Raw genomic sequence first — 22703 nt, forward strand, 5'->3', positions numbered from 1 at the left:
GCACGAAACTAACTAAATAACTTTGTACTTGTGTTATTTAAATTCTTGAGGGAATAGAAGTTATTCAATCAAACATATTAATTTGAACAATGAATCACACTTCCAGTAGAATTCACCAGTTTATTGTCCTGTTTCTTCTCCAGCTCCACCAGGTGCTAGTCCAACTCCAGACAGGAGAGAAAGAACAGGATTTCTCCCTCCTGCCCATTCAGGTGTCCATCAGTGTGCAGCTATGGAGACTCCCAGGATGCCATGAGTTTCTGGCTGCTCTTGGTGAGTCCAACTTCCCATCCTCCTGCATCAATGTGAACTTGTGGACAAACACATTATCACATTTTTAAGTAACAACTCTTGTCCTTTTGTGTGTGCAGGATTTGATTTATGTGAGGTAGGCCAAGAAGAAGTGGTGCTGAAGACAGGCAAGCTAGCCAACCGCCGCACCTTGCACTTTGCTCTCCAGTCTCTGCTGGCGCTGTTTGGTAAGTATATTGATTTGCTTATGCTCATTGCATCACTTCTGCTTTTCTTAATATCTTCAGTTGTTGACTTTAGTTTAGAATCTTCCAGAATGTGCATTTAACCTTTTAACAATCCTGTTGTTTTTATCGTGTGTCACATCTTAACTTTTCCCCTTCTCTTTTTTTTTTTTTTTAAGACTCCACAGAACTGCCCAAGCGCCTGAGCCTGGACAGCTCTTCTTCCCTTGAGTCTCTAGCTTCAGCCCAGTCTGTGTCCAACCCCATGCCCATGGGATACTCAAGCCTTCCCTTCTCTCCTCCTTGTCTGGACAATCAAGCATCAGATGCCATCTCTGTCTATAGCCTTAGCTCTGTAGCGTCCTCCATGAGCTTTGCTTCCAAGTCAGAGTGTGATTTCCTTGGTCATCGGCATCGCAGTGGGGTCACAGCACACTACTCTCTCCACAAACACCCTCATGTTCCCCGAAGTCGCTCCTCTCCTCATGGGGCAGCTGCTGCAGTGGCAGGAGCTCGGGGTGATGAGGAGGAATATGAGGGCTTTTCCATCATCAGCAGCGAGCCCCTGGGAAGTCACTGTGATTCTCTGCCTTTGCCACCGGGTCACAACCAGCGCCACCACCGTGGAGGCAGGGGGGTTGTTGGTGGGTCCAACGCAGGAGCCGGGAGAGGCTACACTGTGTCGGTATCATCAAGGGGCAGTGTCAGCACCCCCACATCCCCTGTCAAAACGTGCCTGGTGCCCAGCCCAAACTCACCTTTCCAGAAGGTGGGTAAGGTGAGCAGCTCAGACACAGGTGAATCTGACCAGTCCAGTACCGAGACAGACAGCACTGTCAAGTCTCAGGAAGAAAAAACTGTCCCTCTGGATCCTCAGGAGTTGGCCCAGAAGATTCTGGAGGAGACTCACAGCCATTTGCGTGCTGTGGGTAGTCTTCAGCGGGCTGGGGCAGAGGGTGGGACAGCTGGAGGGACCTCAGCTCGGAGCAGCGCATTCCGCTCCTCTGAAACTAGCGCGTTTAGCCGTCCTAACAGCAGTGCAAGCGGACGAGCTCAGTCTTCCCCAAGACCCAAACCTCCCTCCCGTTCCTCTTCACTACAGAAGATAAGCTCTGGCTACAATAGTCCTGCAGTCTCTGAGTCCTCCCAAAAGGAGGGCAGCCATCCTTCACCCACTCTGGACAGCCATGCACAGTTCAAATTAAAGTATCCAAGCTCCCCATACAGTGGCCACATCTCTCGTTCCCCTAGTAATGTGTCGCCAAGTTCGGGTCATCAGTCCCCGGCTGGCAGTGCTCCATCCCCTGCTCTGTCTTACTCCTCTACGGGCTCGGCCTGCTCTACATCGGCTGATGTGCCAGCCTTGGATCGGCTAAGAAGAGGGGTCATTGATGAAAAAGTCCAAGCTATCCACAATCTGAAGACCTTTTGGGCTAATGCTGCAGCCCAGCAACAGCAACATCTAGGTCCTGTCAAAGCAGTCCACAGCCCTCCTGGACCTTTAGCCTCTGCCAGTAGAGATGTACTGAGCCTTCTGAACCTCTCCCCGCGCCACTTCTCCTCTAATGATACTCAAGACAGCCTGGAGCTGCGGGAGCTAGGGCTGCAGTCACTGGATAGGGGTAGCAAGAACTCTTCCAATGGACACCACTGCTCTAACCCCAGAAAAGTGGCCCCATCCCCAACTATTTCCACAAGCAGTAGTCCTGGTGCTCGTTCTATCAGACTACCTGCTGGCAATGGATACAAGTTCCTGTCGCCTGGAAGATTTTTCCCTTCATCTAAATGCTGAGACATTTAAAACAGCCCTATACTTTTATCTATCATTTACTATCCTGTGTGCTGGAGGAGTAGGGCACTTTTTGAGGACCACTATTGGTCCACCAAGCTTGACTGACAGTGAGCAGGATTTCTTTGGTTGGCAAGTGGGATCCTGCAGAGGCACATGAATGCTTTAGTGTCCTTTCTTTGTGCCCATAACACTGTAAATGGCAATGAGAAATACTCAACGACCTGATACTGTGTTTGTGTGTAACTGTGTGTCAGGTAGATGTAAATGCCATTTGGTATTTTCCCGCCCAACACTTCGCTGTTTGTGTGGGCCAAGATGCAACAGCTATGACTGATTTCCTCCATTCTATTTTTGTTTAAAATTTAATGGTTATTGTTATTATTGTTTGTTATTGTTATTAATATTATAATAATTATTATTATGTTTTGTAAATTAATTCCAGTGTTTCACAATCAGTATTAAGCGTTTTTATATAATTAAAAAAGTGAACAAACCTGTACCATGTAAAGATGGATAGAGTGGAGAAAAAAAGATTTAATATTTTTTATTGAAATCAAAAGGGCATTTTGCCTGATTTCTTTGTGAATTGAGTGTCTGCTCTGAAGCATGGATTCTCTTGCTATTCAATGTTAAGTACCATGTATGACTTTTTAGCCCATGATTTTTTGAGATTAAACATGAACGTTTCATGAAAACCATCTGTCATTTATCAGTGAACTGTTTCAATAAAAAAAACCATCATGTTTGCTTTCTTGTGTTCCTGACTTTACATTACTCCGTTGTATGGCAACATACATCTGTGGACGGATGAATGGCAAATCATTCAGAAATACACAGTGCTGCCTAGTGAGACCTCATGTCTCTCTCTATACATCCATATATCCATCACAGTACAATAACACTGTTGACTGTGTTTCTTGGTTTGTTTGTTTGTTTGTATATAATATATATAGATATATACTGTACTGTATATATATATACATATATAGTAGTATAGTATAGTAATATAGTAGTATATATATAGTATATAGTAGTATATATATATATATATAATATATATATATATATATATATATATATATGTATATATACATATATATATGTATATATATTATATATATATATATGTTGACTGTGTTTCTTGGTTTGTTTGTATATAATATATATATAGATATATAATGTACTGTATATACTGTGCATTTTATATTTTTTACTGCTATTTACTGCTATTTTATTGCTTTTCTATTATTCTATTCTATTATTTTATTCTATTATTTATATTATTATCTTATTGCTTCTGTATGCTGCTGCAGCGGAAAAAAAAAAAAAAATTCCCCTCGGGGATTAATAAAGTAAATACCTACCTACCATACTGTAGGCAGGCTAAAAAGCCACCAGAAAAGCCAGTGTATTGGTTCATGCTAATTAGTAGTTCCTCCCTCCTTCTGCAAATCACTGTTCACGAGGGAGGGACCGCGCTGAGGCGCCCGATGACGTCATCAGCAGTCAGCGGTCAGTACCAGCAACACCGAAAGGAGCGAGTAGCGATGGTCCTCATCAAAGAGTAGTAAGTGTGCTCTTTCTATCTAAACTCTTACCTTTGCGATTGTTTTGAAACTACAGTGTCAATTGATATCAGATTCTGTTAGATGAGGCTGTTTTTTTTTTGTTTGTTTGTTTGTTGTTGTTTTGTTTTTTTTGTCCAACCCCGGAAGACTAGTGGAAACTTTTCATCTTCTCTCGGGGTGTCAAGACACACGAGGGAGAAGGTTTTGGGGGGTTTGCTCTGGCCTCCCGGCTCTGGCAGCAGTATAACGTGACTGCTTTTCTTTGTGTTCACACACACACACACATACACCAAGTATCTCGGCTTGTGGGAAAACTCCGGGCTGCAGGTCGTGCTGTGGGTTTTTTAATTTTTTTTATTTTTTTAAAAGCGGTATTTTAAGCTTCCCAGCATCGAGCTAGCTCACGATTTGCTAACGCTAAATTAGCTAACCCTACCAGCATTACCTTGAATGGGAAGTCGCCAAAACGCTGCTAAATTAATGTTGTTGTTGTTTTTTTAGCAATATCGACGCGTGTGATCGTGGCGGCGCCGTCTAATCTCACCCTGGATCAGGACACGTTGATTTGTTTTGTTGAATTCGCAGTTTGCTCTCTCGCTACTTCAACTAGCTTTGCTGCCGGTAAGCGCCATTCAAGTTTAGGTTAAGTTAGCTGTTAGCGAAGAGTCAGAAGTTGGATCAAAAAGAGTTTCGTTTTGGGGTTTAAAGCATAAATCAGGACGTATTTATGCCGTAACGCCGCAAGAATAAGATTTAATAGTTTAATCCTACACAGAAGCTCGTCTGCTTTTTCATTTGGCTTTTGAAAACCTTTTTCAAATGTGTGCCTGCTGGATCGAGAAATGTTTGGATGGTAGTTTTTGTTTCACTTTGGCTGCATCAGTCAATACATCCTGATCAAGGCAAGACCTCCATATTATAACTATTCTTCCCAGCTCCTAGACAAATAAATTGGTAGTAAACTGTACTCGGCAAAGTTTTTTTTTTTTAAAACAAGTGACTCAGCAGATCGTCGCATTAATGCATGCTGCGAGCATTTTGTGGATTTGCAAGAGCTTGTGCTTTATGCGGAATTGGTATTTCTTAATTGCATTTTTAAGATGTTGCATTTACTGTGCATCATGTTCCTCTTCTGCAACAGGATCCTGGAAAACTACAGCTCCACATATACTCGCAGCCATTTTTATTTTTTTTCCAAATTTGAGAGCCAATTCTGATGCTCCCTGTAGGACTGTCATGATACAGACATTTTAGTGGACAATTAATTGTTATTCAAATAGTTGAACGATTTGTCTTTTTATTATTATTATTAATACCTATTGTTAGAAAAATTACTCAGAGGCTAAGTTCAAAATCAAACATATTGGACATTTATTCTTGCAAGAAGGAGCAAATACATGTACACTCAAAGAAGGATGCCCAGCATTGTCACACTGTATAAAAGATGTGAGGAGTGACATTGAGCAAACAGTTGACAGTCACCCCCATTCCCTTTGTATCTGCTTTTGTATGGTAATACTGAGTTGGTTGCAGATCACAAGATAAAGACACAGGGGAGTCATCAATTAGATGTGGAAAGTAAAACAAAAGGAACTTTCCAGGGGGTCACTTGCAAATAAGATGAATACAAAAGAAACCTTTCAGAGCCACATGATGAGAAACTTTCCGGAGTCACATGCAGACAAGAAGAAACAATCTTTTTTCTTTCCATCAGATATTATTATAATACCTATAATACACATATGAACTTATACCTGTGCCAAAAGTCAACATCACTCATCTCGGGGCCCTGCTCTAAAGTTGTCAGTGGTCTTGTTGTAGCAGCCTGGAGGAATAAAACATCTGTCGTTGGATGTCATTTCCAAGTCTAGCCTTATTTTAACACTGGTTAATCGAGTAGTGTTAATTCAGGACAAAACATAAGTTGTCATTGGTTTGACACAGCTCATGAAAATCAAAAGGCATAAAAAAAAAACACCATAAAACTTGCTGCACCAAGTATGTACATGTTGGGCTAGAATAATAGAGAACTTCCTCTTACTACTTTATTCTTCTGCACTGCGTTTTTCTTGTGCACCGTGTGGTTAGTGGTTAGTGAGGGAAGCGTCTTGCCCAGCAGAGTAACTGATGCAATGGCTTTGGGCAAAGCGTATCACACCCTAAAGTTAAACTTGTTTGGGACATGAAGAAAAAGTATTCTTTTACTTTGTATTAGGTAAAGACTGTATATAACTTTTGGATATCTTATGTAATAAAGATTCAGATATGTTTTTGTCATTTAAACAGCCTTGCCTTCTGCTACTAGTCTGTGCAGCACATTTATAATTTTTTTTTTGTCCCCAAATGGCTCTCACGTATTCTTTGCACATATCATCTTTCTCATATTCCTCTTTAAATACATTTTTTTTTGTCTCTTAACTTTTCCACTCAGGTCTAGTGGTGGTTTTCCTCTCATCTTGCTGAGGTCAGCAATGTTTTGAAATAGGCAGTAGTGTTTTTTTATTTATTTATTTATTTTTTTTTTTTACACACACCTCATAAGGAGTGACCTCTACTGACTTTCTGTTCCTGGCAAAAAGGTGTCCGTGCATTGTGGAGGTTATTTCTTTTTTGTCCTCTAGAGGAAACATAGCCTTATTATCTTCTGCTCTGGTTTGTTTTTGTTGCACACTGTGTGGAGTGACAGACAATTGGAACATCACAGTAATTACCCTCTGAACCCCACAACCTGCTGGCAGGCTTGAAGCCATGTATTATTTTAAAAAAATTGACAAAATTACACAATTCATCATAGCCAGAAACTGTCAAAAGAGAAACTTTTAGCAGTTTTTTTTAAGGAGCAAATACATGTACACTCAAAGAAGGATGCCCAGCATTGCTCAACCTCACTCCTCTGTAGGGCAGCTTTTACACAGTGTGACAAACAGTTGACAGTCACCCCCATTCCCTTTGTATCTGCTTTTGTATGGTAATACAGAGTTGGTTGCAGGTCACAAGATAAGGACACAGGGGAGTCATCAATTAGATGCGGAAAGTAAAACAAAAGGAACTTTCCAGGAGTCACTTGCAAATAAGATGAATACAAAAGAAACCTTTCGGAGCCACTTGATGAGAAACTTTACGGAGCCACATGCAGACAAGAAGAAACAATCTTTTTTTCTTTCCATCAGGTTTTCTGTTATTCCTGTCGACCACTATTTGTATTTGCACAAATTTCTGCATCTGGATTTATCTGGTGTGGTAATATCGTGTTAAACTTGTTGATGCAATCTAAATTGATGTGAAATTGTAATGGCTCTGTCTGAATTCTTAGAAACAAGTGTTGTACGAATGTTACCACAACTTTTCTCTCTTTTGCAGCCGTGTGGTTTTACCCTGTAGTGTTGAGGAGGTGAGTAAGCCATTTTAATCCCATCTGTTATTATACAAGTAGTGTTCTAAATGATTGCATTTGTTCCATTACTTTACAGCTCCTGCAATATATCTATTTTTTTGGTACCTATTGTGGGCTATATGAATCCAACAGACAACACACTGGTATCCAAAAAAGCTTTATTAGTCTTTTTTTTTTTTAATCAAGAAGGTACATGTGCCCTGTGTTTATAGATGTTTATGTCATGAATCCCAGGCTATCACCCTGCCGCCTTATGTGGAGTTAAAATCTCATGGCAATTAGTACCGCATTTTGAAAGTCCAAGAAATTAAAAAACAATATCTTTTCTCTTTCTGTGAGAAACAAATAGCCTCACTTGTGTCGCACCATTTGTTGTTTAATCATCATAACACGAGACACTAGTTCATGTTGCTTTAAGATTGTGGGGTTGTCTTTAATTTAGAAAAATTATCCAGATTAGGACTGCTTTTTGTTGTGGATTGATTTTGGAACGATGGCAGCATAATTGGGAAAAAAGACCCTTGCTCCCACACCACAGGTCTGATTCAAGTTTATTTGACTGTGCAGGACTGTTGTAGTTTTTCTTGGCGCATAATAAAAATCTGCAATCCACTGGCATGTCGGCAGGACAGTGACACATCTTACTATATTTATGTTGGCTCATTCACTTTTTTAAAACACACGGCACGTGATGAATCCAATGTCCCTATAATCACAAAATACTGCACAGCTTGTAAAATGGAACAATTTAAAGGGTGGGGGGGGAATTCGTTGTTTGATTAAAACGTGTACACAGTAACAGATATAGACTAATTGGGTAGACGTTGCTTCATATTAAGGGGTCAGAAGCCCAAAACATTTTGGAACTTTGGGATTAAAACACAGAAAAAGAAAGAAACTGAAGAAGAGAAAGTCTTTGACGGTTGATATGAACAGCTTTTGTCATTAATTGTCCGCATGCAGGTTTTTAATAAAGAGTACTTACATTTTCTGAAATGTATCAATATTTATCATGTTTTTGTGTTAAGGTTATGTTATTTGTGTTACAGTATCAAGTGGGGCAGCTGTTCTCAGTGGCTCAGGCAAGCAAAAATGAGACGGGTGGTGGCGAGGGCATTGAGGTACTCAAGAATGAGCCCTATGAAAAAGATGGAGAGAAAGGACAGTATACACACAAAATCTACCACCTAAAGAGGTATGTGCTATTTAATGCTTCCATAATTGTTTTCCCCTAGTGTAATAGTGCAGTGCCACCAGGCAGTGGCAGTGTTGTCTTATCTGTGAAGCATTACAAGTGTGTGTTTTCCTTCCTGCCCAATCGTCCCTCTAAAACCACTGATAAGCGAAGCAATTTGTTTTCTTTCTTCATTTCTCTTCCCACATCTGCCCTCTCCCATCCCTCCCTCTCCTCCCCACAGTAAAGTACCAGGGTTTGTCAGACTCTTCGCCCCTGAAGGCTCCCTGGTATTCCATGAAAAAGCTTGGAATGCCTACCCCTACTGCCGAACCAGTGAGTCCCTCTCCCAATATCACTTTATATTTTCTTTACAGGGTTCTTACAAAGTCTTAAAAGTTTGGGAAAGGGTCAATTCATGTTAGGGATATGCTTGAATTTAAATGTACTCCTCGAAAAATGCTTTATTTTCTGCATTATCTGGTGTTTCATCAACATAATCATTAATGTAAACCAAAAATATCTAAATATTTGACAAGAAACAATCCTGTTATCCATTTGTTTGTGTCCTGCGTCTTACACCCATATGTGGAGCGGACCCTAACCCTACAGGAGTAGAAAAATTAAAAGCACTGAACCTTTCTAATAGAAATACGGTATGTAAATATCCTCTAATGTAAATATTCTTCTGGGATAATCTGATGATAATGTACATTTGATTTATCAACATTTTGTTGTTTGAACAGCTATAGATTCTGCTTTACTCATTGTTATATGCCAACTTGTAATCTGTTTTTAAAATCATTTAAAAGCTGTCTGTTCTTTGACACCATTAAAGATTAAAATAAGAAGAGTGCTTTCTTGAGTTCATGTGTCATTCATACCCAGATAAATCCTCTGTTCTCTTATTCTGAAAGGCATTAAATAATCATGATCAAAAGATGCAATCAAAGTTAATGTGAAGAGCTGGTAAAATAAACTGTGTCAAGATACATTGATTGCCATGGACATAAATTCATTTTCTGAACTTTATCTTCCATTTTTTTTCTTGTATAGTAATGATTTAAATGTGATGGTAAAGGCTGCAAAAGTCTGGAAAACTTTTTTTTTTTGGATGGGGGGGGTACCTTTTTTTTTTTAAAAAAAAAAAAAAAGCCTAAAAAGTGCTTGAATTTTACTCTTAAAAAGTTGTATGCACGCACCCTGACTTTTCCCCAAAGCTCTTGCTCCTCTGCATAATTAAGTTTACTTGTGTTATTTGGATAATGGGCACATGTATTCTGTTGAATTTATAGCATTTGTTTTATGTCTTTGTGTTGATGTAGTGTTTTATTTTCTCTCCATTTCCTCCTCATGCCCAACCTTGATCCAGTTGTGACGGTAGGTAGCCTTAAATGGATTTCATTTTTGGGCATTTCTTAAATTGTTCAAATAGCCCCGGAGTTTCTGCTTACACTATACACTTCCTGATATCTCTTTACTCCAGAATGAGTATATGAAGGACAGTTTCTTCATTAAAATTGAGACGTGGCACAAAGAGGACCTTGGAACGCTAGAAAATGTGAGTATATCAACATTAAATCAAGAAAATATTCAGTGTGAATGATGATTAACTAGGTTTTTTTCTGGTAACAAATTCTTTTTTGTGTGTTTGCTCAGGTGCACGAACTAGACAGTTCCACATGGCAGAATGTAGCGGTTGTGCCCATTGACATTGCAGACACAAGTCATGTGTCCGCTTCTGTAAGTAGAAACTCCTCAGTCACATTCCCACTGTAAAAACAATAAATGGCGCCTTCACGTGGACAAGTGTGATCATTACAAAGCTTTTTGCCTAACCTAATCCTCTTTGCATAAGGAATGTTTAAATTGTGGTTATGGATTCTATTTTTGACGAGCTGTAATCGTGTCAGTTCGTTTATTTTTGTGCATTCATTTTACAAATTCATTTAAAAAGAAGGGTGGCACAGATGGAGAATCAACAAATAAGGACAGACTTATTGAAAAATATTGTCATAAATTCTATGTTTTCAACAGGTCAGTATTCAGTTATGTCTGTGTTGATTTTTGTAGTTGTGTTTGAAGCATCTCAAAAATTCTTAGTGCCGATGGCAACGTCAACCAGTTGCTAATTTATGTTTTCAGAACAACATTTAAAAAAATGAAAAAGCTTTTGTTTGTATTGATTTGAAATGTAAAAACCTGTGCAAAACTCCAAATGTTTGACATTTGTATTTGACAAAATTACTTCAACAACTTAGCAGACTAGAATCTTTGACTAATACTGTTGATTGACTCATTAATTGACTAATCGTTCCAGCCCAACTCTCTACCCTTTTCTGCAACAGAACAAAAACACTGAGAAAAATGAACTTGTTAATATTTTCTTATCTAGCTCCAGAGAACACTCATTAATTAGTGTTGGAATAGTTCTTGATATTTGTTGTATATAGTGGAACTGTTTTCATGAAATTAGTGGATCCAAGGCAGGAAATGTATTTGACTAAACTGTGCCTCACCAGAAGATGAAGTACCTCGAAACACATCTTTTTGGCTAACAGTCAAATCACTACAGACTGTTGAGTAGAATGATTCAACCATTTTATTATCTATTGAATATATTACATACTTAACAGAGCTGCAACTATTGTCTGGCTAACCGTGTGGCTGGAATGGTTGTTTCCATTATCAATTAATCTGCGGATCAAAATGCATTGATTAATTGTTTGGTCAATAAAGTATCAGAAAACAGTGGAAATCAGTTTAAAATCCACATATACATAGTGTGATGTTAAACGGACAACAATTAAAGCACATTTCTGACTGAAAAATGGCTGATAAAATGAATTGATCATAACAGTACTTTTTATTTTAATTCTGTCAACTAACAGATTAACTTAATAAATGTTTCAACTAATTACTTAACATTTGGTCTGCGACTGACTTAACTCAGCAACTCAAACAATACAAATTATGCATACCATCTGAACAACCAAAGATTGCTTCAATACCACATCAAAATATAAATTTGAGCATTTAATACTCTATTTTGAATCTCTGAAACCTTTTCGAAGATGTTACACATTATTGCTGTTATTTGACATCACATTGCCTCATTTCACTGCGGCTCTCTGTGTGCGTGCAAGCATATGTGTGGCTATTTGGCCGAGAAGCATTGGTTTCTGTGTGTGTGTACATGTTTGTTTGCGGTGGGTAGTTAACGAGGCGGACGGCTTTGCCTTGCTGGAGGAGTGCGTTGTGTCTGAGGGCCCTATCAGCCCTCAGCCTCGGGCATGACTGCAGGGCCTGGGGCGTACCGCCAGCACAGATGAGTTTGTTAGTGTAATTAAGGCTCACAGTGCTGCGCGCGCCGGAACTAGACAAATACACACGTGATATAAACACACTTTTGCCCTAACACACACTTTCTTACTTGAGGAGTAGCTCTTTTTTTTGTGTACCACGGCACATCGATTCACAGACCTCATTAGTGCAGCACAGTGTATTGTTATAGTGATGGAGCTCTCGGCATTAAAAAAAAAAAAAAAAAAAAAGCCAAATTATTGTGTGCGTCTAGGGGTGCGTTTCCATTTCTTTCCGCACGTTTGGCACCCTCCTGTTGGCCAATAGCCCTGAAAAAGTAGCTTTTAGCTGGAGGCGCATCATGATTTATTTAAAATTGCAGGGCCCTTGAGCTGTTGATAATTTGAACGCCATTTCATATATTTGTATTACTTTTTTTTTTCTCTTGCCTGTTTTACGAAGTCACCTTTGTCATGTGCTCATGCCTGGTATGTGTGCTCAGTATCCCCCCTGTATTTTCCTATATCCTCTATAAATCTGTTTGCTGTGGGACCAAGATCCTCATGTGTAATAGGGCATAAGTGCTTACTTCACTAAAATGGGTTTGGCAGGACATGACTGTGGAGTGCCTGTAGGGTAAGGAGCGATGCTGCAGTTGGAACTGTAGACACACACTTGTAGTGGGATGTGCAGCACAAATACTCACCACACATGCAGGTAGTTTCAAGCATATTCAGTTCCATTTAAATGGGAGAAGTGTCACCCTAATTAAACAGATGTTGCTGGTGGCATCAGTGCCTCGTAGACAGACTTTTATCTCTAAGCCATTTGTGAGCCGAGTTGTGCTCTGGTCTTGCTTCATCACATTTTCTTTGAGGTTTGGAAAATGAGTGCACTGCTCTTTAGCCTTTCAGTGGCTGTGGCTGTTCTGCTCTTTATTTTTGTTGAAGAATAGTAGTGTACGACAAACAGGCCACACTGAAATTAAACTTTCTTTTTGTTGACTGTTTGTTTTCAGAACACAATAGAAATAACGTCTATCTTAACATATTTTTGTTGTTTTTAAATGGGGTAAATCTTTTTACTTAATTTCTTAAACTTCTTTTCACCAAATAAAACTAATCACTGGCTACCTTAATTCATGTATTAGTCAGTGTATTTGGTGCATTGTATATAGATTTGTAACAGCATATTTTACAGTTTGTTTAGGCTGAACATTGTGTGCTATATATTGTATTAATCATAGAAAAATTGTTCTGACTACAGGACTACAAGCCAGATGAGGATCCCGCCAAGTTCAAGTCAGTTAAGACTGGCAGAGGACCTCTTGGACCAGCATGGAAGGTAATTCTCTTGTCAGCCATGGAAATTATATGTATTGCATTCGCACACAAATGGCAGTTAATGTCACAGGAAACTAAACGAAACACCAAATGACCCAGTATACAGACACGGGCTGAAGTGGTTATATACATGGTCATTATCATTTAAATAACACATGCAGCTGCAGCTGTGCTTTTACAGATTTCTAAAATTATAATTTCACAACCTTTAATAATTCTATGCAGTTGTTCATGATTAAACATTGTTGCAGCAATGTTTTATATCTGGAAAGTTCAAGTTGGCTGGTGTAACGAGATAAACTGAACATTTTTAAGGAACAAACAAGGTTGGTCATAATGAAATGGAAAAATATTGAATGTTTTTAAATCTGTGCTAGTGCTGGAGAGTAGTTGCACCAATGTATCATCCTGCTATAGGGGGAAAAAACCGCTCAGGCTTGTTTGCATTCCTTTAAACCAATCGCCATCGTCTTGAGTGTGTTAGGATGCAGCAACGCTGCTCTTGAGAACTTGTTTTGATGGAACATTAGAGGCGAGCTCTGGCATTAAAATCGCTAAATTCCCACAAGAGACCGAAACGAACCGAGCGGACCTGCCATGATCCAAATCTTTGTCAAAACTTGTCATTTTCACCATCTAGGTTGCTAGCTCGTAGGGTTTTTTGTTCCCCATAGCAACGGGGATTTTGAAAACCGTAACATACAAATAGCAGAAGAGGAGGAAAATTGCCGACTGAAGCAGTTGGCCAATGGCAAGCTGATACACACCGTCTATATCCGGTGAGTCCGACTGGTCTAGAGCAGACTGTCCTCCCCGCAGAGAGGCCTTTGTCTGAAGAAGCTGCAGGGTTCAGTGGTGGAAACACAGAGGAAGAAACTTCGGAGGCCTGAGACTAAAAATTGAGCTTTGTGTGTTGTGTTGGTGGCAGCATCATACCGTAGGGATGCTCCTGCAGCAGGTTTAGAAATATAGATGGTTAAATGAATGAAGCAAAATACAGGAAACTCCTTGCGTTTTAACAGTTTAAAAAAAAAGAAAAAAAGAATGGAGTTGCATTGCTGTGTGCAGATGAGCATGGCTTTTTCAGACCTACTTGCGTAGACTTAAGGCTGTAAACGTACAATATAGATATAATTACTACATTTACCCTGTAAAGGAAAATACTTGCACTATCAATTATTTTGGTGTTTTTTTTTTTTTTCATTCATTTAGATAAATTTGTAAAGATTTATTTTCACATAAATAATAAGAATCTTTCACACCAGCACCATTGTGTGTAATAGCAAAGCACAGGCTGGAGGAGGACTCAATTGGTGTTCAAAGCACTGTAAGACTGGAATTTGAAGAAGACAAATCACCTCTTTCTTAGCTCTAATTGAATGAAATGGAACTTCAAGTCACCAGGTCAGATAGAGGTTCTACTCTCTGAGCTCCATCTGCCAGACTGCTTGTGGCAGAAGCCAGAAACGGGGAAGCGTCTGTTTATGGACATCGAGACATCGATTCTAAATTTGCCAAACAGCAGTTCTGTATAGGGACTGATGTATTTTTGGTAAAAAGTCAATAAGAAGTAGCTCATCCACACAAAGAAACTTTGTCAGGAGTTGTGTTGCTTTCCCCTCCAAACCCTGCCGTACCCTGCAGCCTCACAAACGGGTCCTGCTCACTGCGAGCTCTGAGAATTTCTATTCTGCAGTGGAGCCCGCAAAGTTCACCATGGGAAACTTTCTTCTGCTTCAAGAATTTTCACAGAACAAAGGCAGCCAAACAGCTTTTAAAAGTATGAATAAAGAAGCACAACTTTTATTTTGTGTTTTAATTAGATCACTTTCCCGTCCGCTGTGGACATGGAAAACGACTGTTTTTGAAAAGGTGAAAAAAAAAAAAGTAGTTACGTGACAACAGAGGCACAATTTCTGCCAGCTTCTCAGAGCAATAAAACTCTTGTCTATCTCGGCATGCACACATGCTTGCATATCGCTACCCTTTGTATTTCTGAAAACTTCTGCTCCTTTGAGTGGGGCACAGAGAGGGAGAGAAGAAATGTCACCGTAAGTGTTTTGATGTAGAATCCGTTTCATGTGAAGTTCTCCTTTAGCGATGACAACTTTTCTAAACCCACTGCAAATTTAGAAATGTTCCTCATTTCCCTCCTCTCGCACTCCTCCATGATCGTGGCATCAAACGGCAGTGGGATGAGGGTGATTGAGGCGGGTCTGTGGCATTTTCTCTTCGAATGCCGAGCCAGAATGAAGTGATTAATTAAACAGGTGTTCTCGGAGGGAGAGTGTGTGTGTTCTGGGGGCGAGCAGGTCCTAGGTGTTAATAATGTAACCGGCTTTGCACTGCGACGCCCTTATCGCTTCGTGAGCACCGTTTTATCTGCCTTCTGTGGCCACAAAGGCATGCCTGTCGGGAACGGTGTCGCTGTCAGGGCGGAGGCAGAGAAATGGTCCCTTCATCTGGAGTTTATCCACTTTGCTGTGCCCCAACCCCCTCCTCCTTTTCTTCTCTTCTTCAGAGCGAGGCAGAGTGCAAGCAGCGGATGGATTTAGAAAGTGTGTTGTAGATTAGGGCACTTTTATCTGTGCACAGCACATCTTCATATTGATAATTATTTCAGCAAGCTCCATACCCAAAGCATTATGTATTAATGAATTTTAGCTTTGAATGCATTCAAGATTAGTCTAAAATAACGTTCTCTCAACGTTCTGCTATTTTTACAATTATTCTCATTGGAAAGTTTCTGTCAAGTTTTTGCTGGTTTATTTATTTTGATACTCTGCTTTAAAAAGTGATGGGTTCTAAGTCTTGTCATTCTTTTGCTGTTCTTTTCTCAACAGAAAGAGCTGGTTAGTAAAACTGATTGCCCAAGGATGTGTGCCTACAAACTAGTCACAGTCAAGTTCAAGTGGTGGGGCCTGCAGGCCAAAGTGGAGAACTTCATCCAAGAGGTAAGAGTGACATGTTTACACACTTAAACCTTTTACAGTCCATTTATTTTGGCTGAGTTGTATTCCAACTGACAGTTTGCCGAAGCAATTTTGTGCCGGTTGACTGTCTGATTGACCAAAACGAGCGTTAAGGGTTAGTTCAGTATTATTATTTGTTGACTTCCACTTCAAATGTGGCACGTAATTGTGAACAGAATGAAGCATTAACTCATATTGGATTTAAGTTTGGTCAAAAATATTTTATGCCAGTGGAACACAGTTCACAGCATTTAGCATCAGTGTGAATATTGTTTTATCATTTTACATACATCTCCCACAGGTTTCAAATGTACTTTTATTCATGGTGTGGAACTGAGTTCAAACGTCCCTCAGCCCTAACCAAGACTGCCACTGTCTTCCTCAGCAAGAGCAGAGGATCTTCACCAACTTCCACCGTCAACTCTTCTGTTGGATTGATAAGTGGGTGGAGCTGACAATGGATGATATCCGGCAGATGGAGGCCAACACACAGAAAGAGCTGGATGAGGTAAGTGTATATGTAAAAACTACCTGGAATTAAAATTCACCCTTGTGCATAGGATGTATGCACAAGTGATTTCCTTTCTCTGACTTGAAGATTGTAGTTTACATTTCTAATACTTGCCCAAGCTTGCGATAAACCAGTGTGACACAGTCTAGTTTTATTATGGTGAGGCCATTCATTTTACATTAGAGAAGTTGAGTCGACAAGGAGTATGCTAGTCTATTATAACAACTTCTGATTCTCTCGATTTAGTTGGTAATATCTCAGTTTAATAAATACATTTTCTATTTCATACAATGAATATTTGTTTTACCATTGTACCCATGGCCTTTCTATGCACACTCTTCACTATTTGCTGCCCACTGAAAATACATTTTGAATTTTAAAATATTTTAAATTCATGTTAGACCAATCAAATTTGTTATTATTAGTCTTGTACTGCCAGTAATATTTGTCCTTATTTCCTAATGAGTGTATTTTGTTAAGCACTTGTTACCAAAATGAAAACATTAGGTGAAAAGCAGGAAGTGTATTATTGCTAAACATGAATCATGTGCTTTTGTGGGCCTTTTTAGATCCTCTTTACTGAACTAATGCACTGATAAAATGTGGAGTAATTCGAAAGCTAAAATAAAAGAAGGATATTGACATCCTGATTAATGCCAATATTCCCATGGTTACCTAGTCCTATTTCTGTGATTTCCTGTATTTTTATTTTTGCCCAGATGCGCAAGAAGGATTCCGGGCGAGTTTAGTACTTTGGAGTTTAGTGTCACTGTATATATGTAAAGTCCCACACTATAGCTTCACGTTACTGCTAACATATACTGAATGCTTTCTACTAGCGAACTGGGGGGGATGCTTTGATGCTTTTATTGTGAAGGAGTCTCAGGAAATGTGTTTATTGCACATTAGCAGCACTGCATTAGCGGCTTAGGTACACAATTTTGTTTTGTTGTGGAAAATAACTGAGCCAGCGTGGCTCGACTGCATGGCGCGGTATGACCCCCAACCCCCACCACCGCACGCACGCCCGCACACACACACACACACACGCACGCACACACACACAAAGTGGAAAAACCCTGTTAGATGCTTTCTCTGGGCATTCTGTGTTGCTGCACGTCTATGCTGTGTTCACGCTGTACTCTTCGGAGTTGGGAAAGGTCTTTTAGTCCACTGTGTCTCTATGTTCACGGGTGTCTCTGCTTTCACATGAAACTGCATTGCTCACTCTGAAGTAGTTAATCAATAACACCAGAGAAATGACGTAAGTGCTTGGTCGTTAGGTGTTTTGCTGACTCTAAAAAAAAAAGAAGAAGAAAAAAGTCATGGTTTTCATGAATGCATGTTGAGAATGTATGTGTATGCCAGGCCACACTTTGCTCAGAATCAAACAGTATTTTTAAAAGGTGACACAGAAGGCACCTGTAATCCAGAGCATCTCCATAAAGGAAAACAAGACAGAGAAGAAAAATCAACTGCTCCGAAATCACCGGCTTTATGCTCCGTGACTCGCATTCTCTGTAAAACCTTACCACTGCTTTCCTCTTGGAGTTACTCCAAATATCAGTCTGGCAGCTTTTGGCCGTACAAGGAGAACAAGGGAGGAATCTGGGTTGGACTGGTCAAAGTGGGCCAGTCTCAGACATTCCTGGCTGACTACCAGCATACAACATTTTGTGCTTTGCCTTCCCCCTCTAACATCTCGCCCAATTCAGCATGTGTTTCCCATTTTCCTTTGGAGTAAGTAAACAGGCGGGTGCCATCAAAGAGGGCTGTGGTGAGGAGGCCTACAAGGCCCGAACCTCTGAGCTCAGGGGTTAGCAGGGTCACAGTTGGACTGTATGGGATGACTTGCAATGGTGACAACAGCCTACATACAATCACTGCCGTTTACGCTCTAGACAAGGCTGCACTGGGGGGGATGAGACACTCAACATTAAGGAGACAATGCACCAACAGGCATGTCTGTGTTCTTTATGTATAGGTCTTGGGGTGCTGCTGGTGTAGAAGGGGGGGAGGCATGAGCGAAGGAAAGGGTGCGGGAGGGGTCTTCAAGATGGCTCCTTTTTCCTCATTAACATACAAATGGAATTCTGCAGTTGAGAAGGAGTCTGTGCTGTGATTGAGAAAAAAAAGGAGGGAGGATGGAGAAGTGGGAGGGTGAATCCTCATGCCATTTCATCAGATCTGTCTTATTCGTCTGTTTAGAGCCAGTGTTAGTTTGAACTGTTCCATTAAGGTGGTCGGCTATCAGATTCTAACACTAATTGACTTTCCAAAGCCATCAGCCTCAGGGTGGGAGAATTTGAAAGTGATGCTTTTATCTAGCTAGAAGACAAACAGGAGTTTTGATGAGGAATGTTCGAGACGATTTTTAAGAAACTTAAAAGATTTCGGTTTGCAAAAAAATATTTGTTGTTTTTACCGGTTTGCAAAGCCAGAAGTTAAGAAAAAAAAAGGTCATGTTATGAATAGAAATATGTATAAAGCTTTTGTTCAGAAGCTTTCCACTGAATTCAAGCATTCACCAAACCTGCCCTCACCTGCTTTTAGCTCATGTAAATCTAACGTGTGTTTATTTCTCTCTGTTTCCCCGCAGCTTCGCAAACAGGGTGAAGTACGAGGAACCAGTGCCGCAGACGAATGAAACGGATTGTAAACACCCACGGTGACAGCAGTGACGGAGACTGCTAAGAGAGCTCCTTTGGTGCCACTTTCTACCTTAACCAATTCAGGCTGTGGAGGAGGGAGCACTGTTTCCTGCAAATCTATAGAACAGATCCCTGACTTGAACCAAATCATAGACATTCTATCCACTGAGGAATTGATTTCTAGAAACCAACACGATCCCTAGCTGATAAGACTCTGGTTCCTTTTGATCTCCTGGGCAGAGAAAGGCCAGCTATCTGCATCACGTTATTGAGACCAAGCCTTCTGGGGAGATGTGAAGAGGAACGACTTGCAGATCCATTCATTTTTTACATATAAATATGGGCTTGATTCCACAGTGGCAGGTGTTGGACCGAATATTTCCTCTTGATTTATTCAGATTTCTTTTTTCTTTTCTGTGGTTAATGTTGCCTCCAAAACATTCCTCACAAGATGATGCCCTGTATGACCTCGTTGTCTCCTCCTTGGTCTTAACTGTGCACACTGTGGCTCAGTGGTTTGCATTCCCTGGCATGCGATTCTGTCATACTCGTGTTCCTTCCTGCCACAGCCTCCATTAAGTGATTACTAACACCCTCGGTGCATTGGCCCATTGTAATCCTCCCCGCCGTCAACCCTCCTCCTCCGAAGCACTGCATCTTATTAACACTGACAATCATGCCTGTACAGGTATTCACTCTCACTCCCATAAAGACTTAACAGAAACACACACGTATGACACGTATACATTACGCACATAAAGATAAACATGTGAATTCATTCTTGCACACACACTCACAGGTGCGGATACCTTTGCGGTGACTGATGTCTTAAAAGCTCAAGCTGGGCAGATCCATGCAAGCTTGTTCAGCTAAAAGATGTTTGGATGTGTTTACAGCTCTCACTGCTCTCCCACAACACCCCCACCCTCGCTACTCTGAAGACATTCACGCATAACATACAACACAGCATTCATCTCCTTAACAGATGTCCCCGGAGAAAAACTGCACTGAAAAACAGCCACAGATGGTGCTACACCCCTCCAGCCTCTGTCACAAGCCAAACTGTACCGTGCTCACCCAGCCCACCCCAGAGGACCGTCTCACTCGTCTAGGGTCTCCGAGGTAGTCCCGTTTCCCCCCCCCAAAAAAGGCCTCTTCCTCTGCTTCATTCCCGCCGTGTTTACAGATTCATGATTGCCTTACCGGTGCCTGGTCGACAACAGCGCCGCACCAGCTCGCCTTAATCTCCAGAACTTTATACCTATCAGACCTATTACGCCTTTTGTACCTCTACTGCCAGCTATTGCTCTAGCTACCTCCCTCATTTCTGAATGCCAATTTCCCTGACGCCTAAGGGTTAGCATTAGCTGTTAGCTGCTGCTTGTTAGGAGTAAATCTTGGCAGACAGAGCTTTATGAGCGAAGTTGTTTGTGATGACTCTTTATTTTCTTCAGGGTGTGGTGTGGCATGTGATTCTGTTTATGTTTCCCAATGTGTGTCACAGCACCTGAGCTAGTGCAATTCCTTCAGCAAGCAAAACTAGTTAGCCGCCGCCGCCGCCTCAACAGCCACCGTGTACTGTGGCCACTGTAAAGGGCTGCAGATTTACATCTCTGCCTCATGAGTGACTTTTGACTTTCAACTTTACAGCACACTTTCTCTCTTTAGACTTCACAACCATGTGTCATTGGTTTACAGTGTTGATTATCACTAGTGTTACATATAACAAAACCTGAGATTTACTTATCTGATCCCTACTGATCGTCTTAAGGGTTTTGTGTGTGTGTGTGTGTGTGTGTGTGTGTGTGTGTGTGTGTGTGTGTGTGTGTGTGTGTGTGTGTGTGTGTGTGTGTGTGTGTGTGTGTGTGTGTGTGTGTGTGTGTTTTAGCTGTTTCATAGTCTTTAATTGTGCAACAGGAACTTGGGGCTTTTGTTTTAGAATTTGTTTTCCATATTTTCCTTTCAAGACAGATATATAATGAAATATCTTGGTTCAAAGATTCCGTTTTTATTTTCCGTCTGTCTGAGGGAATGTGATCATTTCCTCAATAAAGGTTTATTGGCTTGTCCAAAGAGTGTAAATTAATTTCTGCTATGTTTACATGTGTTCAGTAATTGTAGAATAATATAGGAACATTTTGGAAGCTGTTGTCTTAGGCAACATGTTCCAACAACAAATTCTTCTCAGGTGAAACGACACAAGAATCTTTTTTTTTTTTTTTTTTTTTTAATTTTGTTGCTCACCAGTTGCTCCAAACAATCCCTGAATCATGCTTTTCTGTTACATTACAATTTCAATACCAGATGGTCATGGTATAGTCGGTTCCATTTTATCACTATGTGTGAGACAGCCACCTGGGCTTTGTTACTATACTGGAATTGTATACATAATTCTCAGCAAAATGTGTGCAACAATTGGTTCACAATCTAATCAGTGTTTCCAAGTCAATGTTAATGATGATCTCTGTTGAGTAGAGAACCCAATGGCTAAAGAGAATAACTTAAATTAATGGTTGACCATCTGTCAAGACAATGATGCTGGAGGATGTATTCCTCTGTGCAGTTTTATTATCATTTAAATCCACAACTGTTTAATCTCTGAAAATCTTGCGTTTTAAAGGTTCTGATCAGCTTTTGAAAATCAGGGGACATGGTAGTGAATGTATGATATATTGTGCCTTGTGTGTTATTAAGTTTCCATATCTGAGTATCAATAAAAAAAATTCTGGAAACTAAAACTTCGGATTGTGCTGTTTGTTTGATTGTTTGCAGACAGTTGTTGGAGAAGCTTTGCCTGACAGTAATGTGGTCAGAGTCTTCTTTTAGTGTTCATGTTTCAGACCAAAGAATGCTGATATTAGCCAAAGAGATCTGTCAGTGTCCCATTTATTTGCTTGAAAGCTTTAGACCTGCTGATGGCAACATCAAATCCACAGATGTACTTAATACATCTTAGGCTGCACTGTTCACAAAATATCCAGCTTTGAAGCAGCTCTACTGAGTCACCATTTTTTTTTTAAATTATACAGTAACAGAATTTAATTGAAAAAGTATTTTTTTAGTTGATTTTGAGTCGCTTTGACTGAGACTGAGGCTTAATTAAAAATATTAGTACAATTTTGTAAAATGTAGACAGGATAAACATGTCCCCCAGCAAAGTTATTGGTGACTCCAGCATGGACTAGACTTTCTGCGACCTGCAGGTCAGAAGAGTCACACAATAACAGCGGAATCTGTGTTAAAGAGCAGGAAAAGCTGCCGGTCTGCTGGCTGAGATAGCAGTCTTTTTATATTGTTTATGGAGGAACGGTCACATGGGCCTGCTGCAAGGAAACCAGTCATATCTGCCGCAGAACAAGCAAATAATGCTGTTTCTAAAAGGGGAGATGGGCAGACTCGCCCACACACCTCCTGTTAAGTGGCAGCTCACAGTAGTCTACAGTAGGCATGCGTCCATCCCTCCATGTGTCTCCCTCGCTGGGAAGATGAAGGGACATGTCATGAGTGAGCCCCTGTCGT

General features: G+C 40.4%; 2 protein-coding genes across 3 annotated transcripts in view; both read left to right on the top strand.

Moving 5' to 3' along the window:
* Positions 1 to 3024, top strand: part of LOC138621591 (tetratricopeptide repeat protein 28-like) — a 168724-nt gene extending 165700 nt beyond the window's left edge. For both annotated transcript variants that reach the window (XM_069699755.1, XM_069699756.1), the window contains 3 exons: positions 144 to 273; positions 372 to 479; positions 656 to 3024. In XM_069699755.1, coding sequence (XP_069555856.1) covers positions 144 to 273; positions 372 to 479; positions 656 to 2268 — 1851 coding nt within the window. In that variant the 3' untranslated portion in view covers positions 2269 to 3024. The remainder of the gene's footprint in view (positions 1 to 143; positions 274 to 371; positions 480 to 655) is intronic.
* A 734-nt stretch (positions 3025 to 3758) lies between these two features.
* On the top strand, positions 3759 to 21896 carry LOC138621593 (phosphatidylinositol transfer protein beta isoform-like). The gene is made up of 11 exons (XM_069699757.1): positions 3759 to 3835; positions 7197 to 7227; positions 8280 to 8425; positions 8649 to 8740; positions 9777 to 9784; positions 9891 to 9965; positions 10064 to 10147; positions 12974 to 13051; positions 15894 to 16004; positions 16408 to 16530; positions 19133 to 21896. The coding sequence occupies exons 1-11, from the start codon at positions 3759 to 3761 to the stop codon at positions 19178 to 19180; spliced, it is 873 nt and encodes a 290-aa protein (XP_069555858.1). The 3' UTR covers positions 19181 to 21896.
* The last annotated feature ends 807 nt before the right edge of the window (positions 21897 to 22703 follow it).

Source organism: Brachyistius frenatus, unplaced genomic scaffold (assembly GCF_029030835.1).
Source record: "Brachyistius frenatus isolate BFR_SWC_R1_liver_20210118 unplaced genomic scaffold, ASM2903083v1 Contig_31, whole genome shotgun sequence".
In the NCBI taxonomy this organism is placed as follows: Eukaryota; Metazoa; Chordata; class Actinopteri; family Embiotocidae; genus Brachyistius; species Brachyistius frenatus.

Bases quoted from the DNA above. Each gene is read 5' to 3' on its own strand.
- LOC138621593 (XM_069699757.1), top strand. From the start codon at position 3,759: ATGACGTCATCAGCAGTCAGCGGTCAGTACCAGCAACACCGAAAGGAG. The intron at 10,148-12,973 runs GTAAGTAGAAAC...TTCTGACTACAG, and splicing joins CAAGTCATGTGTCCGCTTCT to GACTACAAGCCAGATGAGGA. The intron at 13,052-15,893 runs GTAATTCTCTTG...TTTTCTCAACAG, and splicing joins CTCTTGGACCAGCATGGAAG to AAAGAGCTGGTTAGTAAAAC.